General features: G+C 42.1%; 1 protein-coding gene across 4 annotated transcripts in view; it reads left to right on the top strand.

Annotated features, from left to right (window-relative positions):
• Positions 1–26,312, top strand: part of SHROOM2 (shroom family member 2) — a 199,809-nt gene that overhangs the window by 156,626 nt on the left and 16,871 nt on the right. For 2 of the 4 annotated variants that reach the window (XM_054007981.1, XM_054007999.1), the window contains 2 exons: positions 16,680–16,757; positions 17,648–18,397. In XM_054007981.1, the coding sequence (XP_053863956.1) occupies positions 16,680–16,757; positions 17,648–18,397 (828 nt within the window). The remainder of the gene's footprint in view (positions 1–16,679; positions 16,758–17,647; positions 18,398–26,312) is intronic. The other 2 variants (XM_054007990.1, XM_054008009.1) reach the window with 1 other exon arrangement.

Raw genomic sequence — 26,312 nt, 5'->3', positions numbered from 1 at the left:
ATGGTTTCTTTGATGTATATGACTTTGTCTTTCTCACAAATATTTTTTTGTGAGAAAGACAAAATCTCATAGAGTTTAGAATCTGGCACTTTTGGAATATATTCAAAGTTCCCCAACCAAAAGCAAATTATAATGCGTAATATGTATCACTTATATATAATAAAGCACTTCAATAATAAAATATGTACGTGATATATATGTATATTCATACAAAAATTACATTAAAAGAGTATTAAGGTTGCAAAGTCAAGCACCGAGAAGTTGGGAAATGCCAGAATTAAGGTTCGCGCGCGCGCTCTCTCTCTCTCTCTCTCACTCTCTCTCTCTCACACACACACACACACACACACACACACACACACACACACACACACACACACACAGTGTATGTCTGCAGTGTGTGTGTGTGTGTGTGTGTGTGTGAGTAGGCTTGGAAGGATTTTATTTTTATTGGCAAATGTCAATAAATGTTAACTTCACCATGTACACAGAAACTAACAAATATATTTCTATTGATGGAAAATAAAAATTCATAGATAGGTGAAGTACGAAAAATGCTGCTTGAGAACTAGTTTGATTTAAGAATGTTTACTTAGTCTATTTTGCCATGGGATGTTGGCAATTTGTGTTTTAAGGGTTACAAAGTTTTAACTTTTTGAATCTCAACATCTACTCTCATTAAATAATTATCTAACTCCCCCGTAATTTCCTGCAACCATGAAAATTTAAATTGATAAAAACTGAAAAAAAGTTTAAAAATAAACATTGATATTGTCTGTCAAAAGTATATAAAATTGAATTCTGACAAACCTAATTATGATATGGTCTTGAATTATCTAGTTGAATACCCTATTTCCCCTTCAGGATCCCTGTCTTGTTTTATGCACAGGAGGGATGTGTTCTGGGGATGAATCAGGGTTGTGTAGTAAAGAAAACTATTGTCTGTAGAGCCCTACCTCATTTGTTTCAGACATTAGAAGGTGTGTGTGAGGATTGTAGGAGGATTGAGACTTTGGCAGTTGAGCGCCACCCTGGAGAATTGGATTCAATCCCGGTCTCTCCCACAGAGTTCCTGTGTGATGCTAGGCAAGTCACTTAATCCCATCTTTCAAAGGTGGTTGTGTCTTCTTCATTTTCTGAGTACTCAACTTGACACCCATGGAGTCTAATTTTCAGAAGTGCTGAGCACCCACTGAAGTCCTGCTTTGAGCTGGGGGTTGGACTAGATGACCTCCTGAGGTCCCTTCCAATCTTGATATTCTATGATCTAAATCCGTGGGAGCTGTACTGAATAAATAGGGATATAAAATGCTACGTTTTCAGAAAAATCAGGCCATAAGCATCTTGGGTTGGGCACCTAGAATTAGTGTATTCTTGGCATGTTGATGTGTCTGTGCCTTAATTTGCCATCTGTAAAATTAGGAATAATAATTCCACTTCACTTCACAAGGATGTTGTGAAGATAAATAAAATAGTTAATGTCTCTGAAGCACTCAGATGCTGGGTCCTTTGGAAAAAGTAGTAAGTCCTGCTCTGCCCTGAGATAGAGCATGCTCAGTGCAGACATTCTCTTTAGAGAATTTAGCTGCCAAATACTAACAAGTCTCTGCTGAACATGTGTGAACAGAGGCTAATAACTCTGCCAAACTTGGGTGAATTTTCATAGGGTCAGTAAAAAGCACAGCCCTGACACCAGGGCAACATCCCTGCCAAATTTCATGTTCCTCTAAAGTGTGGAGGTCCTACAGTTTCTCAGACACACAGCTGTAAGAAATTTTTAACTTAGGCACAACATACCTTTCCCTAATTTCATTCTTGGAACAGCTGAACCCTTTTTGCTGAAACATTAATTTAAAAAAAAAGCCATCTTGAGGCAGGCACCCAACATAGAATAGTCTGACTTTAAAATCTATGGATCCTCCTCCCTTATCTTCCGGTCTCCCTTATCCTTGGCTCTCAGTCCCAGTGTCTCCCCCCATCCCAACTCGTGATCTCAATTTCACTTCCTCCCACAGCAGTATCCAGTCTGCTGTCATGTGTTTCCCCTCACTCCCTCTAAGCCACGCATGCACACAGTTCTAAATTCTGTTCCCTGTGCGTTTGAATTGTGTGGCTTACTCCTCCCCACTTTCTGGGCACTTGCAGGGATCTCATTAAGAGCACAAGAGAGACAGCCTCCCTGCTCTCAGTTTCAATGCCTGGTCTGGCATGGCCCACAGCACTCCAGAGTTACAATTGGTGGTGTAGCATGCTCAGTACAGACAGAATCTTAGAAGAATTTATGTGCCAAACTCCAGCAAGCTCAGTAGGTATGAACTGCAGGGTTTTTTTTCCAAAGGCTTATGATTTGGGTGGATTTTCACAGGGACAGCAAAAGGCACATTTCTGACACACAGCATCTGTCCTGCCCAACAAATTTCAAGTCCCTTCCCCAAAGCATGGGGGCTTCTCAAATTAAGACTTGCCAGAATTTTTATAACATGAGCAAAACAGTGTATTTTTCATTGGCCTCCATGTGAGAAATGGCAAAACTATTTTGGCAGAAGTTTTCCAAAAAAATTTCAACGTGAGGCAGACACCCAGCATGGAAAATTTCAACCAAAATGGTTAAAGTTTGCCAAAGTTACAAAGAATTGAAAACACAGTGCCTTAATGGGAAGTGTCAGGCAATTCTACCAGCTCTGTCTGTAATATCTGTGTGTATATACACATATCAGTATTAAAAAAAAAAAACTGACATGAATAATATCTAATACCTTTTCTGATTTCCAAAACACACATGTGCATACACTTACTCATAATCCACCTTTTCTTTCTCCCTAGTTCTTTTCAGATGAATCACAATTGAGGCCTGGCCTAGACTACAGAGTTAGGTTGACGTAAGCAGTTTAAGTCATCCTAACTCTGTAAGTGTCTATACTACAGCATTACTCCTGATGATGTAAGTCCCCCATTACACCAACCTAATAACTCCAGCACTTAGGATGATCTAGTGAGGGCAGCGCAGTGTCTGTGTAGACACTGCATTACTTACATGGCCTGTCAGCACCGCACTGCCCAGCGCTAGGGTTGCCAACTTTCTAATTGCACAAAATCAAACACCCCTGCCCCGCCCCCTGTCCTGCCCCTTCTCCAAGGTCCCGCTCCCCACTCACTCCATCCCCCCTCCCTCAATCTCTCGCTCTCCTCCACCCTCACTCACTTTCACCAGGCCGGGGCACGGGGTTGGGGTGCAGGAGGGGATTGAGGCGTGCAGGCTGCAGGTGGGGCCAGAAATGAGGAGTTCAAGGTGCAGGAGAGGGCTCCGGGCTGAGGCAGGGGATTGGGGTGTGAGGGATGTGGGCTCCAGGAGGGAGTTTGGGTGTGGGAGGGGATTCTGGGCTGGTGCAGGGGGTTGGGGTGCAGGGTCCCGGTGGTGATAACCGCGGCTCCCAGGAAGCAGCTGCCAGTTCTTTCGGCCCCTAGGTTCAGGGAGGCTCCATTCGTGTGCTGCCCTCGCATCTGCAGGCACCGCCCCCGCAGCTTCAATTGGTCGCAGTTCCCAGCCAATTGGAGCTGCAGAGCCGGTACTCCGCATGCTGCCCCTACCCCTGAGTGGCAGCTACTTCTGGGAGCCGTGCGGAGCCAAGGTAGGCAGAGAAACTGTCTTAGCTCCTGCCCCCCACTGTGCCTCTGACCGGACTTTTAAGAGCCCGGTCAGCAGCGCCAACTGGCACCACCAGGGCCCCTTTTTGATGTGGCTTTCTGGTCGAAAACCAGTTGCCTGGCAACCCTACCCAGTGCTAAGAGCCCGGGCTGTCAGCTCCACACGGAGCTCCCAGCTGGAAGCATGACTGCCCAACGCGGAGAGCCTGGGCTCTCAGTGCTGGGTAGTGGGGCTCCCAGCTCGAGCTGTCATCCTCTCTCCTCCTCCCCAGTGCCCCACTTAAACTGGTGCAAACACCTCTGATGAGGATCTGAACCATTGGCAGAAGGAGGGTAGTATGGACATGAAAAACGGCACTAATTACTACAATGGCTATACAGCGACCTAACGTATGTCGACATAATTGTGTACTGTAGACAAGGCCTGATTGTGTAAGATTTCACAATTCATTTGGGACCTGATTGAACGGGTTGATGGAAAGACTCTCATTGACTTCAGCAGGAGTTCAGTCACGTCTTTGGCCCTCTGTTATATGGTGAGAGTTATGCAATCTTCCCATTACAATCCCCTATTTTCAGGAATGACAGCTCTGCTATAAAATTTTGCTTCCTGGAGAAAACTGATCTCCTTCTCTTGGTGTTTATTTGTTGGATTTTGGTGACACAATAATCAAACACATTTATTTGAGTATTTTTATTGTCTTACAATAAAATAGTTCTGTCTTGCTCCTCTGTAGTGGGTGTATTTTGAAAGCAATATGCTTATGCAGGGACAGAGGGGATGCCCTTTGTTGCCTTAGGAACCCTTCTGGCTATGGTGTACAGTTATCGATTGGGGAGGATAGAGAGTGCAGTGCAGAGTGGCTGGCACAGGGATGGAAAAGTGGGACACGAGAACTGCAGAGATGTGGAAGGCTCTCTATTGGGGAAGGGGTTGGTATGTGAATACAGTTGATCATTTGCATTTGAGTAACTTAAAAACAGGCTTCAAGAGTAGTTCTAGTCTGAAAGCGACTGCAAAGCCAGTCTGCTGGAATTCTGTATTGATTTTTATCTCGGTGATTTCTTCAACACATGTTCAGTTTATAAGTAACAACGTGGTCTTTTTCATTGCCAGTCCTGCAGCCACTTCTTTCAGTTACACACGGGCAACCTCATTGGACAATATTCTGGTCTCAGTTAAGCAGATCACCCCCACTGATCCCAACAGCCAGGGAAGTCTCACTGGCATAACTGAGAGACACATTTAATGCACAGTGTGGAATAGAGAGGAGGAGGATTTGGCCCTTCGGGTAGCCCTGCTCTTAGCACTTAATTTACAATTCTCTAAGTTAGGCAGCTGGTCCACTGCTTATTACATTAACCGTAACTGTCTGGCCGTTAGTTTGTCTTAATCTTATATTGCAAGCCCTTTGGGTCAGAGGCTATCTCTTTCATTGTGTGTACAGTGCCTAGACAGTGAGGCCCTGATCTTTGATTGGGGGTCTCTGGGCACTACTGCAATACAAGCAAAAGTGACAGAGTAGCTGACTCTCCCATAGCTGTTGTGGTTCTGCAAAGAGCAAATGTGACTCTGAATATGTACAGGATGCAGCAGTGATGACTTGACAGCTGCTACTTTACATTCATTTGCCCAACACCTCTCAGACTGAAGGTGTGGTTAATATAGGTAATGATTAGCCCATATTATGATCCAGTTCCATTTTTAATAGCTGATCTTTTGAGATTTTAAAAGGCAACTACACCACATCCAATGCGGTGTTGTTTTGTTTTGATCATTATTATTATTTCATAAGAGTGCTGAGCAGGGGGTACCACTTTTAGGCACCAAAGGAGCTTTTAGAAGCTCTGGAACCCTGGGGAAGGAAGCAGTTAAAAAATACACAGAAGTGATTTACATAATAACTGTAATAATTCCAAATGTGTATTAAAGTCTTTGGATTAATACCCAGAGAAATGTGTAGTTAGATAATAGCACTTGGGCAACTAACTCTGCTGCTCTATGGGGCTGTCACTTTCAGGATTCATTGGTGTTTTATGTTCTGGAAAAAGCTATTTGGACACCATTACTGGTGGGAGTGAGGCACTGAGCTAGGAAGGGGATTAAGGATAAGTGGAGGGAATACCATAGAAGAACATTTTAAAAACATGGTTAGCATGAAGAATAACTAAGTTAGATTTTATAGCTCGGTCTTCCACTTCATTTTGGGGTGTCTGCCGAGGGGCTGGAGGTGTAATTTCCAGCTCAGGTAGATGTACCCCTGCCAGTAGCTCTTGATCAAGCTACCGTGCTAAAGGTAGCCATGTAGCGGTGGTTGGATTGGCTAGTCCTGAGTACAATCCTGTCTGAAACCCTAACTACGTACCCATCGGGGCTAGTCCCTCCCGCTACCCATGCAGTCACAGTTACACTCTGTTGTTAGTGCACTCGCTGGAGCTCGACTCAAGATGGAAATCACAGCTCCAGTTCCAGCGTAGGCAGACTCTTTGATTAGTGAGGCGTTGGCTAAGTTATTCTGCACCCAGTTCAGCAATGTACATAACTAACCTTAGACACATGAGCACTCCAAATGAACTCAAGGGGATTACTCCCATGCTTGGAAGGCACTTGATTAAATACTTTGCTGAATCAGGGTCCTGATGAGTAGCTGCATAATGGATCTTTGACTAAAACGTGCAAGTCCTGATATTCTGGCATGGAATGAAATACAGTACATCAGTTATTTTGAGAATGAATATAGCTGCTGCTGTTAATATTTTGAGCTCAGGGTATTTAATGATGTATGGAATAATTATAAAACAAAACAGCAGGTGTAGGAGAATCCAATGGCTGAACTGGTAAAAGCAAACCCCCTAATTTCACTTCAGTTCACCTGTTAAAATTTACCGAGAGAGGGATGTGGGGAAAGAAGATATTTATGATGGAAAGCACTGTGCCATCTGTATTTTTAGCAATTTCTTGTCAAATCTCAATTTCTTTCTGACCCTCTTCAGATTACTCCACTAACTACTGTTCTGTAGAATTAGATGTCATATTTAACTGCTACAGAATATGCTAGTTGCCTGTTAATGTTTAGCAGAAAATCACCTGCCAGCTCTGGCAGAACAAAACGAAATAATGTGGGGAGTGATCCAGCAGTGAAGAGGTTAGCATAGCTGCAGAATGAGTCTGCTGCATCCTCTGATCCTTTCTCTGCAAAACACTGCTACTCGGTCAAGTCTGATGGGCACACTTATGGTTATTATTGTAAGCCTCTGCTACAATCCTGATCTTGGGATCTGTCCTTTTTTAAGGCATGAATCAAATTGTGTGCTGTAAGGAGGTTTGTTGAGGGCGGGGGTGGAGGGACTGATTATCAGCATAGATGTTCTTGTACCTTGTGACACATGAGGCAATCCAGTGTTTCCACCGCTGCCTGTCTAATGTTGTATTTCTTGCTCCATCACAGTCTGTTCCCATGACAGCAGCATCTTTCTTAGTAGTTTTATTGTCACCTGTTGTCCTCCTCTTTTCCATCTTCCACCAGGTGGCATCCAGTCAAGGGCTCAAGCATGGTGAGAGCAGTGGTCTCCATAATGTTAGAGTAATCCTCTACTCCAAGAGCCAGTAGCTAGGTCAATGGAAGAATCCTTCCCTACACTGAGGGTTAGATCAGCTTTACTGCATAAAGTCCTGAGCAATGTAGCTAGGTCAGCCTAAGTTTTATGTGTGGACCAAGCCTAAGACTGTCTACATTAGGGCCTTGCCTACCTGGGGAAGATTTTTGTTCAGTATAACCTAAAGTAGGAATTTAAATTGCTGTAATTATACCAGTATAACTCCCCATCTGTGGATACTCTTATTTGGATATCAGAGTGCCTTTTTTCAGTTTATCTTATGTTGCTTAAGAAGGAGGTTTAAACTAAACCAAGGAAAGCCACTCTGATACTGGAATGAGATTGTCTACATTGGGATGAGTTAAATCCTATATAATTATGCCTGTATAACCGGTAAAACATCCCTATATAGACAAGCCTAGGATAAAAGGTATTTTTAAAATGTTAGCTAACACATTGTAACTAAAGCCATATCTAGACTAGGGTTTACAGGTGCGGTGTTACATCAAGTTATCTAGCTTGATCTAATAAACACCTCTACAAATCAAGTCAAGACAAGAAATTGTAGTTTACAACATGCTAATTGGATTACTTTCACTGACTGAGCTAGCTAACTCAACTGAACATCTCACTTGTCAGCCCTATCCTACATAAGGTCTAAATGTAAAACAAGAGAAAGTAGGTAGATACTGAAGGAAAGTAAAGGGGAATGGGTTTTGTCATATACCTACATGAGCCATCCCATGCACTACAAAATGATCCATTCTGGTGATTGCTCATGGACTTCTGTAGGACACGTCTAAAAAAATTATTTAAGCCCAACCACGCATTTTACACACCTGTGAACCTCTTGACAGTGATAAATTAGACCACTGCTATCTGCTCTGAATGCACACAGGTCTCCTATTTCTGTTTGTTGCTGTGATCAGGAATATATATTTTTACACCATTGGAATTAATCAACTTTTAAAGTGCAATTAAAATGTGCAACATGTGCCCAGAGTTCAACTCGTACCATTCTCAAGACACATCTCCATCTCCAGTGTGGCAAATTTTACAAGGTACTCAGGCACTGTATGAGAAATGTTTAAAAATACTCTAAAACCTGGCCGAAGGCATCCAACTAATCCTAAAGTAACCAGGGTAGAAGCAAATCAGTGTTGAACCAAAAGCCTAATTGAACCAAGGGTCGTGGTGGATTTATCTCTATCGCTGATAAATTTTAAATCAAGCTTGGATGTTTTTCCAAAAGCTGTGCTCTAGGAATTCTTTTGGGGAAGTTCTATGGCCTGTGTTATACAGGAGGTCAGACTAGATGATCATAATGGTTCCTTCTGGCCTTGGAATTTATGAATCTATGAACAGAATACTTGCTCAGGCTTCGAGGAACAATCAAGAAAAGCAAGATCCAGAGATTCTGCCAGTGACCATTGAAAGCTGACATGACTCCACAGATGTCATTTGTTAAGATGGGATATGGAAAAGTTGTCTTAAATAACAGAGTCCAATGCCATGTAAAGATTTAGACATGGCCAGTTATACGTGGAGGGGATTGCTTCCAGAGGAGTCCACTTCCTTCCTTTCTAGGCCAGGAGGTTATTACTGCAATATTTTATTTGGTTTATTTTCTTTCAATTTAGAATAAGTCGAAAGCACCCATACCAGGCTATGAGAGCCCTGCCAGTTCTTTAGAATTACAAAGCACAAATTCAGTACCATCGGCTCATCCCTCCTACCAAGCTGCAGCACTTACCAAACACCAGCACTCTCATACTTCAATCTGTATGTCTATCCCCCCTCATTTTTTTTGCAAAAGCCAGATAAAACAAATGGGCCCTGCAAAGCCAGCACATCTTTCCATGGGTTGCAATGCATTGCAGAGCCCCAGAACGTTTATGGAGAACATGCTGCGAACAATTACTGTTAAATCAAGGGATATCCAGAATCAGCAACTCTCCTTCACAACTGTGGCAGTGTATGCTGGGGAAAGATGTAGTCTCTCAGGTATAAAGATGATCTGGTATTTGAAGCTTTTGATGATGGTGATTGGTGATGGATAAATAAGGTGACCATGGATCATTGGCCTAAATGGAGGCAAATTTATGGATGTTACTTGTACGTATAAAATTTATTTAAGCTGGTAATATTAGAACTGTGTCAGTTCTTTTCTCTTTGAAAATTTACGTAGCTGAAATGTTTGGGATTTTATTTTTGTCAAAGCCATCAAAATGTACAATGATTAAATGGATTTTGTTCTGCACTAAGCAGTAAATCAGCAATGCTTCTCTCATTGTGCCACATGGTAGCTGGAATATTTATTTGAACCTCATTTTATTATAAGGTTGTTTTCTATTTACAAAAGGTGAATTTTTTCCAGTGGTGTTTATAGTTTCCTTGGCAAGTTTCTGTGGACTTTATCTCTGCAGCGCCATATTTTGTGTGTTTCTTTCTACAGAGCAATTAAAATTTTAAATCAGCCTCTTTTTAGTGGACTTCTTGGTACTTACACTAATGTAACACTTCGCAGGTTCTTGCCACAGGGTTCTTCTGGTGCTTGAAGCTTTCTTTCTTTTCCTCCTTTCTGAACAGTAAGATCAAATCTCTTCAGGGTAACGTGATTAGCATGTTTTGCATGAGAACCCACCCACCCTGAATGTAAATTATCTCCCATGCTGTATGCAGCTACCTTCTCCCCATAACCATCCTGTGTGCCACCGTAAAATGTGTGTTTACTTTCATAGAAACTGTATGAAGGCACATATGCAGTCCCATTAAACTTTACCCCACCAATTGGAAACACCGCATTCCTTAAGTCATCTACACTGTGACATTTTAAATACTTTTTATTTCATTTTATTTTGGAGGATGACAGTACTATTTATCAAAGCATTCATTGTGGTACAAGCCAAAGGATTGTTAAGAACATCTCATCAGAAATTCTAAAACACAAATGATTTTTGGATGTGTAAACATGTCAACTTAATAGTGTGCTGTGTCCTGTTCACTTTCACCTGCAAAAGCAGTTCAGATTTGCATGTCAGTTTTAATATAAACTTTGCAGACTGGCTGCAGCAATGCATGCAATTCACATCTTTGGACCCTCTTATGTTGTGATCGTGACTTTCTGTGTACCCCACCATTGCCATTATGTAGTATGTTTATGACCTATGTTAATAAAAAGAAATCAGAGAGCTTAAAGGACTTTCTGGCATCACGAGTGAGCATAAAAAAAATCAAGCTGTACATCAGTTACCTAGATGAGGAACAATTGTTGTTACTTTTGTCAGACATCGGTATTCAGTACCTAGGGCCTAATCCTGCAGCCCTTACTCTTGTGAGTATTTCCATAAAAGTCAGTGGGACTATTTAAAAGCCCAGCCCCACTCACATTGAACTCCACAGGGAAACTCTGATTCTCTAAATCAGCGTGGCGAGATCCGACCGGATGTGAGTCAGGATTATTGGATCCGGCCCTTAAATCCGAGGGCGTGATTCTCATTTACAGCAAGGCCACGCCGCTCTAATAGTGAAAAGGGTCCTTTAAGTAGAGTAAATATATACATTTGTTTTTTAAATATAATTCACTCTCACTTCATGGCACCTCAAAATTAACATGTTCTGTTCATTCCCTCTGAAGCACCTGGCACTGGCCACTGTCAGAGACAGAATACTGGACTAGATAAACCATTGGTCTGAACCAGTTTGGCTGTTCTTACGTTCTCTAACTTGCCTAGAATGGCATGAAGTGGCCTTAGGGTAAATAAGAATCACGTCCTGAATCTTTTGGTGTTTTATCAGTTTTAAGCATCTTCTAGTGAAATGGGATGTTTACATTTTAAATAGTTAAAGAAACCAAGATAGAGGGAGATTTCTCATTTGATTGTAAGAGAGTTACCATTCTACTGATAAGCTAAAATGTCTCCTTCACAACTGTTATGGACTGTTGCCATGTAAATATCAATTTAAAGTGTAGAAATTCAAAATCATTTTAAAAGAAGACACTTCACCTACCTCTACAAACTATTTTCCGAAGTAATTTTGTGCTTTATGCATTACAGACCCATAATATTGGCAAAAAACTTCTAAAATGTCATTTTTGAGTAATGAGTGTGAAAATGGCATCCATGCCTGATCACCTTTTCTTTGTGCAATATTTAGGTTTAAAACATTACCTTAATTCTTAATTGCACAAAAATGGATTTTGTTTATCAAGTTTGAGTCCAGAATAGTGTTTACATATGACTGAAAAGCTGGGGTTATAGTGGAAGTGCTCTCAAAACCTTAACAATAGTTGAGTGGACAGCACCAAAACAACATTCAGCTGCGCAAGGAACTACTCATTTTACTGTTTTGTATTTGCAAAGAATCTTCATGAATTATACTTGTTTTATGGGTGTTTTTTCCCCGATTAGAATCCTTTTATTTGTGTGATTAAAAACTTCACGAGACACTGTCAAGGGTGGTACAGTAGGCCTAAAAATTGGTTTACTTTGGCAGTGCTGGTTGGCACAACCTTTGGAGTAATCTGAACCATTTGGGAAGGACTTACTTTCAAGGTCCTTTTTGATGTGCCTTTCATATTGAAAGGCAAGACCTTTCAGATAAGACATTTGTACAAGTAGGTCAACACACCAACTGTGACAGTGCCCATTTCAGTGATAAAACTTCATGAGCCAGATTCTCAGGCCTGGTCTACACTGGGCGGGGAGGGGGGAGATGGATCGAAGATGCGCAACTTCAGCTACGAGAATAGCGTAGCTGAAGTCAACGTATCTTAGATCGACTTAGAATCACTTACTTCGCATCCTCGCGGCACAGGATCGATGGCCGCCGCTCCCCCATTGACTTTGCTTCTGCCTCTCGCCGAGCTGGAGTTCAACAGTCGACGGGAGAGCGATCGGAGATGGATTTATTGTGTCTACACTACACACGATAAATCGATCCCTGATAGATCGATCGCTATCCGGCGGGTAGTGTAGACGTACCCTCAGTTAGTGATAATTGGTATAGTTTCATTGACTTCAGTTTATGAGGATCTGGCCAAAATGTGCATGCATTTCTATTTAAAGATCTGCAATAAGGGTGAGTTCAAGACTAAAATATATGGTATATGAAAAGGGTAACAAAAATGGTCATTCATATGGTCAAATTTACGTACGACAAGAGAAAAAATGCTAGGGGCTTGTCATATGTGGCGTGGCAAAGTGCACCAGAGGGGTGTGAGTTGTAAAATGCTCTAACATGTTGCGCTTTGACTGCCCCATGTAGAGCCTGCTGGTGCAGTCTAAAAGGCACCTAATTCACATTAAGGTCATAGGAACCTGTTAGAGCGCAGCAGCATGGTCTACATGGGGCAGTTAGAGCACAACCCATCACATCTGTAACCTTTTGTAATCTTTTTGTTGAAATGTTCCCAGTTAATATTAAGTTGTTAAAGAAAAGGGTGCAACAAAACCCAACTTAGTTTTCTAGGTCAGTTACAGAAAATTTATTTAGTAAAGGACCACTAGGCAACGCTTTGAATGATGCAACCGAAGTCTATTAAAAAGAAAAATGATTAGTTAACAAATAAGCAGGCAACTACCAATTATGTAAATACTACTATTCTACTCACACTCAAAGATGAAATGGTCTAGCAATGGATGATCAGCCTACTGACAATGGCATGAAGGAGAACCTTATAATCCTGAAGCCTAGCAGTAAGTACCCTTTTAAGGTTAATAGGATCTCCCTTGCAATTTAGCAAAATTTACTTCTTTTATACTCCATTATAGTTCTAATTAGCATTCAACTACCCTTTACCATAATTATATTTCCGCCACCTTCTTAATGGCTCTTTGTTACCCATTATTTAAATTAACATCTGCACCAAAGTTCTTCTCATACTATCCAAATAGATAGCATTTTAATAAAACATTCGCAATTTTCAAAAGCAATAATTAAAAAACCTTACTCGAACCAATTACAACCAAAAACATAATGGTAACATAACCTTCGGTTATGTCCTTGCTAACTCTTACTTTCCCATGACACTCTGTCTCCAACTTATCTCTGAGTTCTTTTTTTTTTTTTTTTCACTTTTTTTTACACTTTAACTAGTAGTAATTACTGTGGTGGCTGATGTCCACACTACCCTCCTTCTGTCGGTGGTGGGTGTCCTCACCAGGAGCATTTCCACGGACTGAAGGGAGACAGTGTGGGGAACTGAGAGCCCTGCTGCCCCTCAGGGCTTCCCGTTCCCAACCTGGAGCAGGGGGAAAGTCTCCCAGGGCTTCTTGCCTCCATGCTCCCAGCCGGGAGTTGGAGGCAGCTGCTGGGAGCTTCTCGCCTCCGGTGAGGAGATCTGCGCCCGGAGTCCAGTCGGCTACCGCGCTTCTGGCAGGGAGCAGGGAGCCAGGACCCTGGGGAGCCACAGGGCTCCCAGCAGGGAGTGGGGAGCCCAGGAGGCAACCCAAGCCGGGGAGCCTGGTTGGCACCCAGTTTGGAGCAGAGACCTGGCAGCAGCCTGGCTGGGAGCTGGGAGCCAGCTTTCTTGTCAATTTCACCGTTTCAGTGGTAGCCCAAGACCTAATTTCTACTTATGTCTTAATCCAAACCATCCTATAGATTGTACACCCCTCTAGTGTCCTTTGCTGGCACCATGTAGACAAGCCCTAGGATTACCTGGTGTCCCAGATCCACAGGATGAGTGTTATGGCCCCCCAGCCTTGGAGCAGTCTCCAGGAGGAGCCTCTCCAATGTGGCAGACTCCCCTGGGGGTCTCGCTCTTCCTTCAGGATAAGCAATAGAGTTTCACCACCTCCTTAGACTGGGCCTGCAGCACTCCTGCTTCATGCCGTGAGCTCTGTTTAGCGAGTCTAAATGAGACAGACCCTTGATAGAGAATTGTACACATTTGAGGGATCAGTGCACCTCTCCAAGCATTTGCAGTGACTCTTACACAGCATTGTGAAAACAGTAGGGTTTATTAGTCATCTGGAACACAGCAGAGGAAGTTCTTAAATTGGCATAGAGTGAGGTGGGCAAACTACAGCCCACAGGCTGGATCCGGCCCCTCAAGGCTTTGGATCCGGCCTGCGGGATTGCCCCCCATGGCGCCGTGGGCCCCACGCCACTCTCAGAAGCGGCCAGCACCACATCCCTTCAGCCTCCGGGCGGGGGGCAGAGGGCTCTGGGCATTGCCCTTGCCTCCAGACACCACCCCCCGCAGCTCCCATTGGCTGGGAATGGGGAACGCACGCGGAGCCCTCCGTCCCCACTTTCCCAGGGGGCGCGGCGCTTCTTGGAGCGGCGCGGGGCCAGGGACAGGGCAGACGTGCAGGGAGTCTGCCCTAGCCCCGGTGTGTGCTGCTGCCATCCCGAAACCGCTTTAGGAAAGCGGCGCCGGGCCGGAGCCCAAACCTCTCCTGCACCCCACCCCCCAAATCCCTGCCCTAAGCCCCTGCCTGCACCCCAACACCCTGCCTGAGCCCCCTCCTGCACTCCACACCCCTCCTGCACCCCTGCCCTGAGCCCCCTCCTACACTCCGCACCCCTCCTGCACCCCAACCCCCTTCCCTGAGCTCCCTGATACACCCCGCACCCTTCCTCGGCTCCAATCCCTTGCCCTGAGCCCCTTCCTGCACACCACACCCCCTGCCACACCCTGCACTCCCTCCCGCACCCCAACTCCCTGCCCCGGCCCTGCATACAATTTCCCCACCCAGATGTGGCCCTCGGCCCAAAAAGTTTGCCCACCCCTGGCATAGAGGAATGAAGATTAAAGCATAGTCCATTCTGGTTAGCTCAGAGCCCAACTGTAATCCATCAGACTCCCAGGTGTGCTTGCCTTCTTCCCGCAGTCCACTCTTAACCCTCCTCTGGATCTTTGTTCTCCCACTGGGGAAATGCTGCTTGGCTTCCTGCAGAGAGGGGGAGCAATCTATGGTGGTTGTTCGCTAGGTGTCAATGACAGGGCAATGGGATCTTTCATTGTATTCTGACAGGTTTCAGAGTAGAAGCCGTGTTAGTCTGTATCCGCAAAAAGAACAGGAGTACTTGTGGCACCTTAGAGACTAACACATTTATTAGAGCATAAGCTTTCGTGGACTACAGCCCACTTCTTCGGATGCATATAGAGTGGAACATATATTGAGGAGATATATATACACACATACAGAGAGCATGAACAGGTGGGAGTTGTCTTACCAACTCTGAGAGGCCAATTAAGTAAGAGAAAAAAACTTTTGAAGTGATAATCAAGCTAGCCCAGTACAGACAGTTTGATTAAAAAGTGTGAGAATACTTACAAGGGGAGATAGATTCAATGTTTGTAATGGCTCAGCCATTCCCAGTCGTTGTTCAATTCTGAGTTGATTGTATCTAGTTTGTATTCTGAGGAACTCCACTGATATGGGACTTAAGACCCAGACAGCTAGGCACCATTGATACTGTGTCTTAGCCTGCCAGAGACCCCTAGGTAATAATGCAGCATATAGGGAAACTGTGGCACACATAGGTTTCATACAAATATTACAAAATAATCCCACTTTTCCACACTTGGTGTGACCTTTTTGCTTGAAATCAGGCCTTTTGTTTGTTTCAGACACTGTCCGGTTTATCAGCCATAGAAGGAAAGAAACATGAGGTTTTAGGGCATCTTAGTAAAATACAGAAACAAAATTATAGTACTACACTTATCAGCATTGCAGACCTTAGGTAACTGAGTCATTGTTTTACCTCCCACCATGACCTGCTTGGGAAAACACATCTTCAGCTGTTGAGAAAATTTGCAATGGCACCCACGCAGCTTGAATTTTTCTACTTTGTCTCCAGACAGCACACTGAGGAACTAGTGATGACTTGATTCAGTTATCAAGTTTTCATGTTGTGACACAACATAATTTCGATGTACTTGATGCAAGGGACTAAGCCCCACGTGCCATATGGAAAAATGGAGGTTTGGTGCCTTACTCAAAAAAAAAAAAACAATTAATAATGGATGATCTTTATATTACCTGTACTAGGTTTTTCAACCCTCTGTTTTAAAGTATGGTATTTTGGCAGAAAGGGGGTGAAAAACTCTGACATTTTGAAGTTAAAATAGAAATAAGCATATTTTGATCTGCCTTTTAAAAATGAAATCCAATATGAGTACGAACTATTTTTTTAATGCCTGTGGAAATAACACCTGCAATCAGTAAAGGAAGGTTTCCAGTGTAGAATCATGCTGAAATCAATAGATTGATAAAGTTGCAATGTAACCATTGATGTCAGATTTCATTTTGTTGTGTTTCAGTGGTCAAGCATTCCATTCCAGTTTAGTTTGTTTATTTTTTTAAAGAAAACTTGTAGTCCCTCTTACACTTGCCCAGTCTCATTTCCAAATACAGATAACAAAACCTCCAGTGGTGTAAATGAAATAATGTACTCTGAAACCTTTTACTTTTCTGTTACAGCTTCTTTTCTCAGCTCACAGTTTCTCTCCAGCCTCCCCTAAGCAGAGAACAAACCTGCCTTCTTTCTGGGTCTCTGAGGTACTTTTACTTACTTTTCTTTTCTGATGTGTCTTTCTCTGGTGAGGACAACTCAACTATACTTCTTGTGCTTGGCACCAGCCTTGAGTTGCTTCAACCTGGTGACTACAAAGCAAAGAAAAATATAGACTTGGAGTAAAACAAAAATATCTGTATAAGATGAGACAGGACTCGTTAGCCACAGCAATACTTCATGCTGTAAGGACAAAGACTCTATCTGATTTATTTGTTAAGCCTAATATAGACCTCGATCCAAAATATTGTGCCTTTTTTTCTATTTCTAAAAGATGTCTCTTCCCTCACCCCATCAGTACCAGTGCATTTGATGCTTTTGTCAGTATGCATTAATTTTGCATCAGTAATTTATATCTGCAAATTTAAACCCCAAGATTATGTTAATTTTGCCATATAAATGAGGGCTGTGAATTATGATGTCTAGTATACTATTTTAAAATAATAGAGAGCGGACTTGTTTGGCAACCTGCATTTAGTTAGACACTGCATGCATTACTTACTTGGAAATTGAAAGAAATGTTAATTGAGTGTTGAAGGTCATACAAGGAAGCCATTCTTTTAATTTACACAAAAGTTAGAAGAAAATACTCTTGAATGTTCAGATATACCATGTGCATTGTAGTGCCTCAGGTAACTCAAGGCTATGTCACATTGCATGACACAACATAACCTAATTTAGACCGACATTGTGCTTTGACTCATCACATTACATTAGAAATACAATATTATATATATATTTTAAAGTAGGTTGTAGCTGTTAGTTAATATTATATGGCAGACATAATCTGTCTCCAAGCTTCCCAGTACTTCTGTAGCCATACACAGGAGGAAGTAATAGCACAGTAACTGACTAATGATTTTTCTTCTGTTTCTAGGCAAGCTGATACAGGATTACCAGAAGATAACCCAGGAGAACAAAGGGCTCAGCTAGATCAAAATTTAGGACCCAAATGGAAGGCATCTGTTAGACCATTTCAAATAAGAGAACCTATTGTCTTGTCTCAAGAGAGCCGGGGAAGATCCGGGACATTGCCCAGTGATTACAGATACTCCCAGGAAAACGTGAATGAGAAAAGCAAGGATTGCAGCTTGCCCCTTCTCACTTATTCTGAGCCACAGACATTGCAGGAGAGCCACTCCTGTCTGCCACAAGGCAGAGGAGAGGAAAGTCAGTGGACAGAGCTGACGTTGCTGAACAAGAGACGTGGACCTGTCCCTCAGAGGCCTCCACCACCCAAACGAGATAATAAATACAGGGGCCAGGACAATTCCACCTCACTCAGCATCTCTTCAGAATCGCTGCTGGCAGTACCCAGGAAGCCCATTCAGTCCATTTCCCCCAGCTCTGGTGTGGTAATTACAGGTTACATTCAGAGTCCTGCAGCGTTCAATGGAAAACTAAAGAGCGCTCATCCTCAGGGGCTCCGGCAAACAGCATCCACAGAGAATGTGTGTCAGCACTTAGAAGAGAAAGCACATCTTAAATCCGAACCTGTATTGTCTTCAAAGTATCGCTACCTTCGGAAACCTGGAATGGAGACGTCAAGGTCCCCTTCACCTCAGTTTGCTCCACAGAAGCTGACTGACAAACCTCCTGTATCTGTCCAGGATGAGAACCCAGCAAGGTATTGTGCCTTTACAATTATGTGCCTTTTAAAAACCCCTTCCCCATGTTAGGTTTTGTTAATAATTGGCTGTTACTTTTAGTGAAGAAGTGTGAAGAAACTGCCTTTGGGTCTATTCAGTATTAACCTTTCCAGCATGTCTTGCAGGTGACACACTTCTGTAGGGCAATAGCAACTGCTGCAACAAATATCTAAACCATATTTGAAATTCCAGTTAATTCCATTGCAATCATTCAACTGGTCTGTCTTGGTTTCTGCTGAAGGACAGTAGATCAATAGAAATGCTGCTCAGTTCTAAAATTTTAACTGGAATTTCTATTACAGAAACTATCTAAATGGGATGAAATGTTTGCCCAACTATGGGGTGGTTTCTAATCCACTACATGCAGGGAGCTAAAACAATTATTGTGCAAGAAAATTGCATTCATTTTGGTGGCACCTATTCCAAAAGCTTACATGTGAGGTACGCTTATCTGCAAATTATGAATTTTGTGGGGTTTTTCCCCCCACCAAATAAAAGTTTTTAATGCAGCTTGGCATTCCCGAGCAGCCTGCTGATGGGTGCTAACAAGTGGTGTCACTTTTTATATCACCTGACTTGGAAGCTAATGTCAGAGAATGTAAACCAGCCTTCTCCCTCCCCCTACCACTCCCCCTTTCCCCATTTTCATACACTTTGTGTCTGATGTTGAAGTAAATATAAGCTGGTTTATAGTCTGCTGTATGGCATCCCATGCTGCCAATATCATAAACAGAGGCAAGGTGGGTGAAGTAATATCTTATTGGACCAACTTCTGTTTCGAGCTTGCACAGAGCTGCTCTTCAGCTCTGGGAAATGTACTCAGAGTGTCACAGCTAAATACAAGGTAAATACAAGCTTGTATTTACCTGTGACGTTCTGAGGACATTTCCCAGAGCTGAAGAAAAGCTCTGCGTAAGCTTGAAAGCTTATCTCTTTCACCAACAGAAGTTGGTCCAATCCTCACCCACCTTGTCTCTCTAATATCCTGGGACTGACATGGCTGCAACAACACTGCATACAATGATGTCATAAACAGTCATTTTCCTGCTACATAATAAACCCTTCCAGGAGGCTCAGGAATATAAGTTTTCATTAAACACTTAATATGACATTATAATTCATGGTTGAAAAGTGGAGACAAACGATACTCGCTAAATGAGTATTGAGGTTGTTATGCTGAGTGAAAGAGGCATATTTTTCTTTAAAGGTCAGCAATTATATATATTTTTTCCAATATGTTCCCAGTGCATTCTCTGTGTGCATGTCCAGTTATTGTCCACAGTAGCGATATAGATTTATCCGTTCTATTTTCAGTTTTTCAGGATCAAAAATGGCATTTGTAAAACTAAAGCATTTTTGACACATTGATGTTGCTGCTGCATGTTTTCTAGATTTTTTTTTTTTTTTTTTGGACCTCATGATTTTTATAACATGTGACTTCACAGCTAGCAAATTACCTTTTCCTTTTCTGAGCACCTTTTGTGGGAAAAATCTGTTGTTTTTAATGAAGCCTCTCTAGAAGACAGTATCCTTCAGTCATCATTTGTTTTATCTTAGTAAAGAACTTGAGGACTACAGAAGGTTAAAATTTTGTATGCGTGTGTGGTCTGGGTTTTTCCGGGGGAGGAGGGAGGAAGGGGGAAGAGGTGATTGTTGTTTTTTTAAGCACAAGAATTTGGTGAAATACTTCCACTGTAATCCACTAATTATAAATTGCTATAATTTGTTTCTTTAAAGACCTAGTATTTTCTTTGTTCAATATAAGGAAATTCAGGTACTGAAAACTACATCTCAGTGCTGTGATGGTTACATCAGAAAGCAAAATAAGGAAACATATTCAATGTATTTATAAATGATTTGGAAAAGGGGGTGAACACAGGGCAACATTTGCAGATGATACAAAATTACTCAAGATAGTTAAGGCCAAAGCTGACAGCAAAGAGATCTCACTTAACTGTTTGACTGGGCAAGAAAATGGCAGATGAAATTCAATACTGATAAGTGCCAAATAATGCATATTGGAAAACATAATCCCAATTATACATAAAAAATTATGGGGTCTAAATTAGCTGTAACCACTCAAGAAAGAAATCTAGGAGTCGTCATGGATAGTTCTCTGATAATATCTACTCAGTGTGCAATGGCAATGAAAAAAGGGAACAATGATAGAAACCATTAGGGAAGGGATAGATGATAAGACATAAAATATCATAATGCCTTTATAAATCCATGGTACACCCATACCTTGAATATAGTATGCAGTTCTGGTTGCCCCGTCTCAAAAAAGATATATTGGCATTGGAAAAGGTACAGGGAAGGACAACAAAAATTATTAGGAGCATGGAACAGCTTCCATGTAAGGAGAGATTAAAAAGACTGGGACTATTCAGTTTAGAGAAGAGATGGCTAAGGGAGGAGATGATAGAGGTCATAAAATCATGAATGATGTAGAGAAAGTGAATAAGGAAGTGTTGTTTACCCCTTCACATAACACAAGGACAAGGTATCATCCAGTGAAATTAATAGACAGCACATTTAAAACAAACATAAGGAAGAACATCTTCACACAATGCACAACCTATGGAACTCATTGCCAGGAGATGTTGTGAAGGCAAAAAAGTTTAACTGGGTTAAAAAAAGAATTAGGTAAGTTCATGGAGGATAGGTCCATCCATGGCTATTAACCAAGATGATCAGGGATGCAACCCCATGCTCTCGGTGTCCCTAAATCTCTGACTGCCAGAAGCTAGGGCTGCCAATTTTGGTTGGACATATTCCTGGAGGTTTCATCAAATTACATAATCTTTAATTAAGGATTAATCTTTAATTCCTGGACAATCCTGGAGGGTTGGCAATCCTACTGGGACTGGACAACAGGGGATGGATTATTCGATAATAGACTGTTCTGTTCATTCTCTCTGAAGCATTTGGCACCAGCCACTGTCAAAAGACAGGATACTGGGCTTGATGGACCATTGCTCTGACCCAGCATGGCTATTCTTATTACAATAAGTGAAATATAGCATATGATCTCCAATCCCTAGGCACAATGGTGAATTACAGTAATGAGTTCCTTCCCGTACTGCATTGTGAATAGATATTGAAGACTACATGGCAAATTAAGTTTATTTGGCATTGCCTTTTTACACAACTTTAATGTTGATGTGCCTGATTATATGCACATATATTGGTTGACATTTTGAAAACAGTGTATGGGGATTTAGCCGTACATCTTCCATTAACACTTTAAAAATCTCCACCGCTGACCTTGAGTATGTATACAATTTATTGTCCTCAAATTACTCACCTAATGAAAGTTACTGTAACGAGGGAAAATGTATGTCATATCTCTGTTCTCTATTGTATTTATTTCATAAGTGGAATACATTGAGTAGTTTAGCATACAATTTAACAATGATGCTTAACACTTTCTGATTCCTTGCATGCCAGTTTTCAGGAATGTTAGTGTGTGTACTGTAGGCTCCTAGTGTCTGGTACTGTTAATATGCATCTGTCTTTCTGTAGGGAAGATATCTTGCTGATAATGTAAAGGCATGGCAATTTCTGCAACATCTTAGCTAGAATTATTTTATTGCATGGAGAAATATACTGTACTTATGGTGTGTAAAATATAGTTATAATTGAAAAACATTCTTAAGAGTTAAGCTTGAAGGTGTATTTCAGAGTATTTCCAGTAAAATTACACTTTTTTAACCAAATACTCTTAAAAAATGCCACAATCGTTAGTAAATTTGGAATTTAATAGTTCTCCACTGCCATATAATTCTCCTTCATTTACCATTGCCCCACCTGACTTACACTGCCCATTCAACTTTAACTTTGAATCCTTAAATTTGCACACACAAAACTGTCAGTTACAAAATAAAGAGCAGGAATATTATAGTCCAATTTATATTTAAGAGATGCATTTCCAGTAAACTATTGAATAGCTTGCTACCAAAAAAAATCTTGTGTGTATTACCGGTAATTTCTAAACAATATAATTCATATGATTCAATATCTAAACTTGTAAGCAATCCTCTTCTGCATACATCTCCATACCTTTGCAGGTCCCTTTACCTCCATGTCAAAATTCTCTCCCCTTTCCACATACTTATATAACCATGCAAGATCCAAAAACAGCTTATCACACACAAAACACCTTATCAGTCATTCCACTCTTTTTATTCCCATGTACATTCTTCTAGTCCACCATCACCTAATACTGTGAGAAAACCTTCTTCAGTGTTCATGTGGCTTCATGGATTTTTAAGGCAGAAGGGACAAACTAGTCTGACCTCCTGTATATCACAGGCCATAGAATTTCACCCAGTTACCTACCCAGCATTGAATCCAATAACTTGTATGCCCTGGGATTATGCCTCTTTGGAACTCTTGACTATATATTTAGACTAAGATTGCTCACAAGTTGCCATGGGGATTTGGATGCCCAATTTCCACTAATCTTAATGAGATTTGGGTGTCCATATCCCTTAGAGAGTGTGTACAATCGGTCTTAATGTGTAAAATCAGTTGTATGCTCTCAACAGCATATTTTGTTATAGAACAAAACAAGGCAGCAAAGTTAAGTTTGCATGAGTAGTGGAAGTCATGGGGCAGTAGGGAGCAGGCTGGTTCCCTTACCTGTACATCTTGCTGGTCTTTTAACAAGTATAGAACTTTTGTCAGGAGAGCGCAGTTTGGGGTAGGAGGGAGCCTTGGCTGGACTCCATTCAAGCACTCTTTCAACCTGAACTCTTCAACTACATTTTTGTTTGTTTGTGAATTTCCCTGTTTTCTTAATGGGCACCAAAAATGTAAATTGGATTAGGAGGTAGGGAGAGGAGGTGAGGAAACCCATGCTCCAACAGACAGGGTCTCCCACCCAAACCTGGCTCCTCTTCTGCAGATTTCAGCAAGTCCATGGGAGGTGTGTGTGCAGTGGGGAGTAATATCAAGGCAGGGTATGAAGGGGTGTGGAGAAGAGGGGGGAGCTTTCATCACATGAGTAGCTCTAGGCATTTAATGTATTCTAGATATTTAACTTGTATAAAACGCCACATTTCCATCCATCCATGAATGCATACCTTCCCCAATTTCCCTGCACCCACCTTCCGTAATTCCACCTCTCCAAAGTCTGCTGTCCTCTGCCCCCACCTCCATGACCTCTAAGAGGCAGAGTGCCCTAGTATCTCCCTTCCACTTCCCATGCTCCTCCCCAGGTCCTTTGCACTCTGATCGATACCTCCTCAAGGTCTCTGCACCTGTTCGTGCCTTCCCTTGCACATACGTTCTCTGTGCTTCCCCCAGTCACTTTCAAACTCATTCCATTTCTTTTGCCCCTGCTCTCCTCCCCTTCAGTCATCTCCTCCATATTCTGCCAATCTGCTTCCCCCTACTTTTACTCCTGAGGGAATTCTGTGCCAAAAAAATTAAAAATCCTGCGCCAAAAAAGTTAAAAATTCTGCATACAATATTTTTAAATTCTGCAAATTTTATTTGTCAAAATAACACTACATAATCATGACAGTTTCAATTATTATTGGTAATTTATTTCAAAATACCTGTCAGCAAGTATGTCTGTAACAATACAGACACACACAAAAATTCCCCCAGGAGTAGAGAGTTAAAGAAATCCCTATGACAACCCAGTTCCTGTTTCTCTGCCCCCTCCCCAGGGCCCAGCTGGGGGGCCAGACACTCACACCCCATTCCCCCCAGAGACCAGCCATCCCCCCCAGCCCAGACACTCACACCTTCTTCCACCCAGAGCCCAGGCTTGGGGCCCTCCCTGGCCCAGACACGTATACCCTCTACCCCCCAGAGCCCAGCCTCATCCTCCCCCCAAGCCCAGACACTTGTACCCTCTACCCCCCAGAGGCCAGGTATCCAGAGGGAGAAACAGCCTGATGTTGGGTCCCAGGCTTACACAGAGTTTCCTGCATGCTGCGTCCTTTCTTCTGCAGCTGCTGGGAACTCTCCAGTTCCCTCCCACTTCCCCCTGGCATTGTCTTCTATTAGAGAGCTGCGCTCTTCCAAGTCCAGCAGCCCCTAGTGGCAGCCAATATCTCTGCAGCTCATTTCGGGGTGGGGGAGGAAATTCTGCACGCACACCATTTTCTGCAAAATTCTGCGTTGCGCAGTGGCACAGAATTCTCCCAGGAGTACCACTTTGTGCCCCCCTCATGCCTAGTACATGGTCATTCAAAAAGCAGGGAAGAATCTTACCGCCAGTCCTTCTGTGTGATCCCCACCCAAGCCATGTCTCTTCTGGTCCTTTGTCCCCTGCTCTATATCTGATTCTTTCTCCTCTGCGTTTCTCCCCGGTCTCCTATACCCCACAACCTCCATATTCCCCTTCCCACCACACACACATTAATTCCGGGCACTTCTGACTGAGTGAACATGAGGAAGTTTTAAAACACCTTTATTTTCCAAATTCCTTTTCTGAATTTTCCTAAACTTCTGGGAAAATATCTATTCTCAAGTATAAGAGGCTGGATGCCAGATTTCCCGGGATCACTTTCATTTTTGAGGTCATTAGGAGAGAATAAAAACTGGGATTATGATGGGATGCTGGCTTCAACATTTACCACAGAGCAGCAACAGCCACTCTGTAATAATTTATGTATCCTTATGCTATGGAAACAATTATGCCATTTTGTGGGTTCAGCTTAGTGATAGCCACAAGTGTAGTTTATATGAGGATTTGGAATGTCATACAATAGATTAGGAAATATGTAATGGGTCTTATGGGTGGGTGGGGGTGTGTGTGTGTGTGTGTGTGTGTGTGTGTGTGTGCATCAATTTAAACATGCTGCAGAGGAGATTTCAAAAGCACCCAGCGTTGGTCTCTCTCTGTTCCCACTGAAGTCAACAGGAATTTTACTGCTCACTTCGGGTAGATCAGAGTTATGGTAATGCTTAGCACTCTAGAAAATCTCACCCTATATGTTTGATATTGGGCAGTGTGATAACACTATCACTCAACTGATGCTTGCAATTTTAGTGTAGAATTGTTGTCTTTCATTTTTTAAGGTGGGTTTAAGGTTCTTCCGTGTGAGGTGTTTGTTTGTTTGTTTGTTTGTTTTAAGAAAAAAAGAAATAAGGTCCTTTTTCAGCAAAGCTCTTAAACATGTTCTTTGTGCATAAGTCCAATTGAAGTCACTGGTTCTTAAACACATGCTTAGGTGATTTGCTGAACCATGAGCTAAGAGAGCTTGGAGCGAAAGACAGTTGAGTGTGAACTTTCCAAACTGACTGACAGTCTGAAAAGATCCTTATTGGAGAAGGATTTGAGGTGTGGTTTTTTTTCCCCTCCTTTTTTTAAGAAGAACTCTTTTTTAGATCTATCAGAATATTGCATATGCAGTATAGTCAAAATATCATCTACATATGTCATTTCATATAGGGTTGAGTAAATGTGTGTAATATAGTCTGTATATTCATACAGACACAAATATAAATATATAGATTACCACTGCAGAGGAGTACAACATTGACTTATTTTCTGTTCACCATGAAAGTACAGTAAAGTATAGCTTTATTTTTAATTCTGGGACACAGCCAGACATATAGCCAAGGAGCTATATGTGTATGTCTCTCAGTCACCAATCTAAAAGAAAGCCAGCCAGCAGAAACCAGATATTTTAGCAATGTTCCTTTGCTGGGGCTAAACTTTCTAAACCCACAACATTAAAGCAATAATTTTAAACTTTCTTCAAACTTGAAACCACCCCATCTGTGTTTTGGTTTTATACTGTACATACAGCGCACACACTCCAGTAGTATAAACAGCTGCTGTTGATCCAACATGTTATTTTCTAATTTAAAATCTAAATTACCGTTAAAAAAAGACATGTTCTTGACTGAATATCTTGTCTTAAGCACAAG

This window comes from Malaclemys terrapin, chromosome 1, assembly GCF_027887155.1.
Source record: "Malaclemys terrapin pileata isolate rMalTer1 chromosome 1, rMalTer1.hap1, whole genome shotgun sequence".
Lineage (NCBI taxonomy): Eukaryota > Metazoa > Chordata > Testudines > Emydidae > Malaclemys > Malaclemys terrapin.
This window is presented reverse-complemented; position numbering and strand designations above follow the sequence as displayed.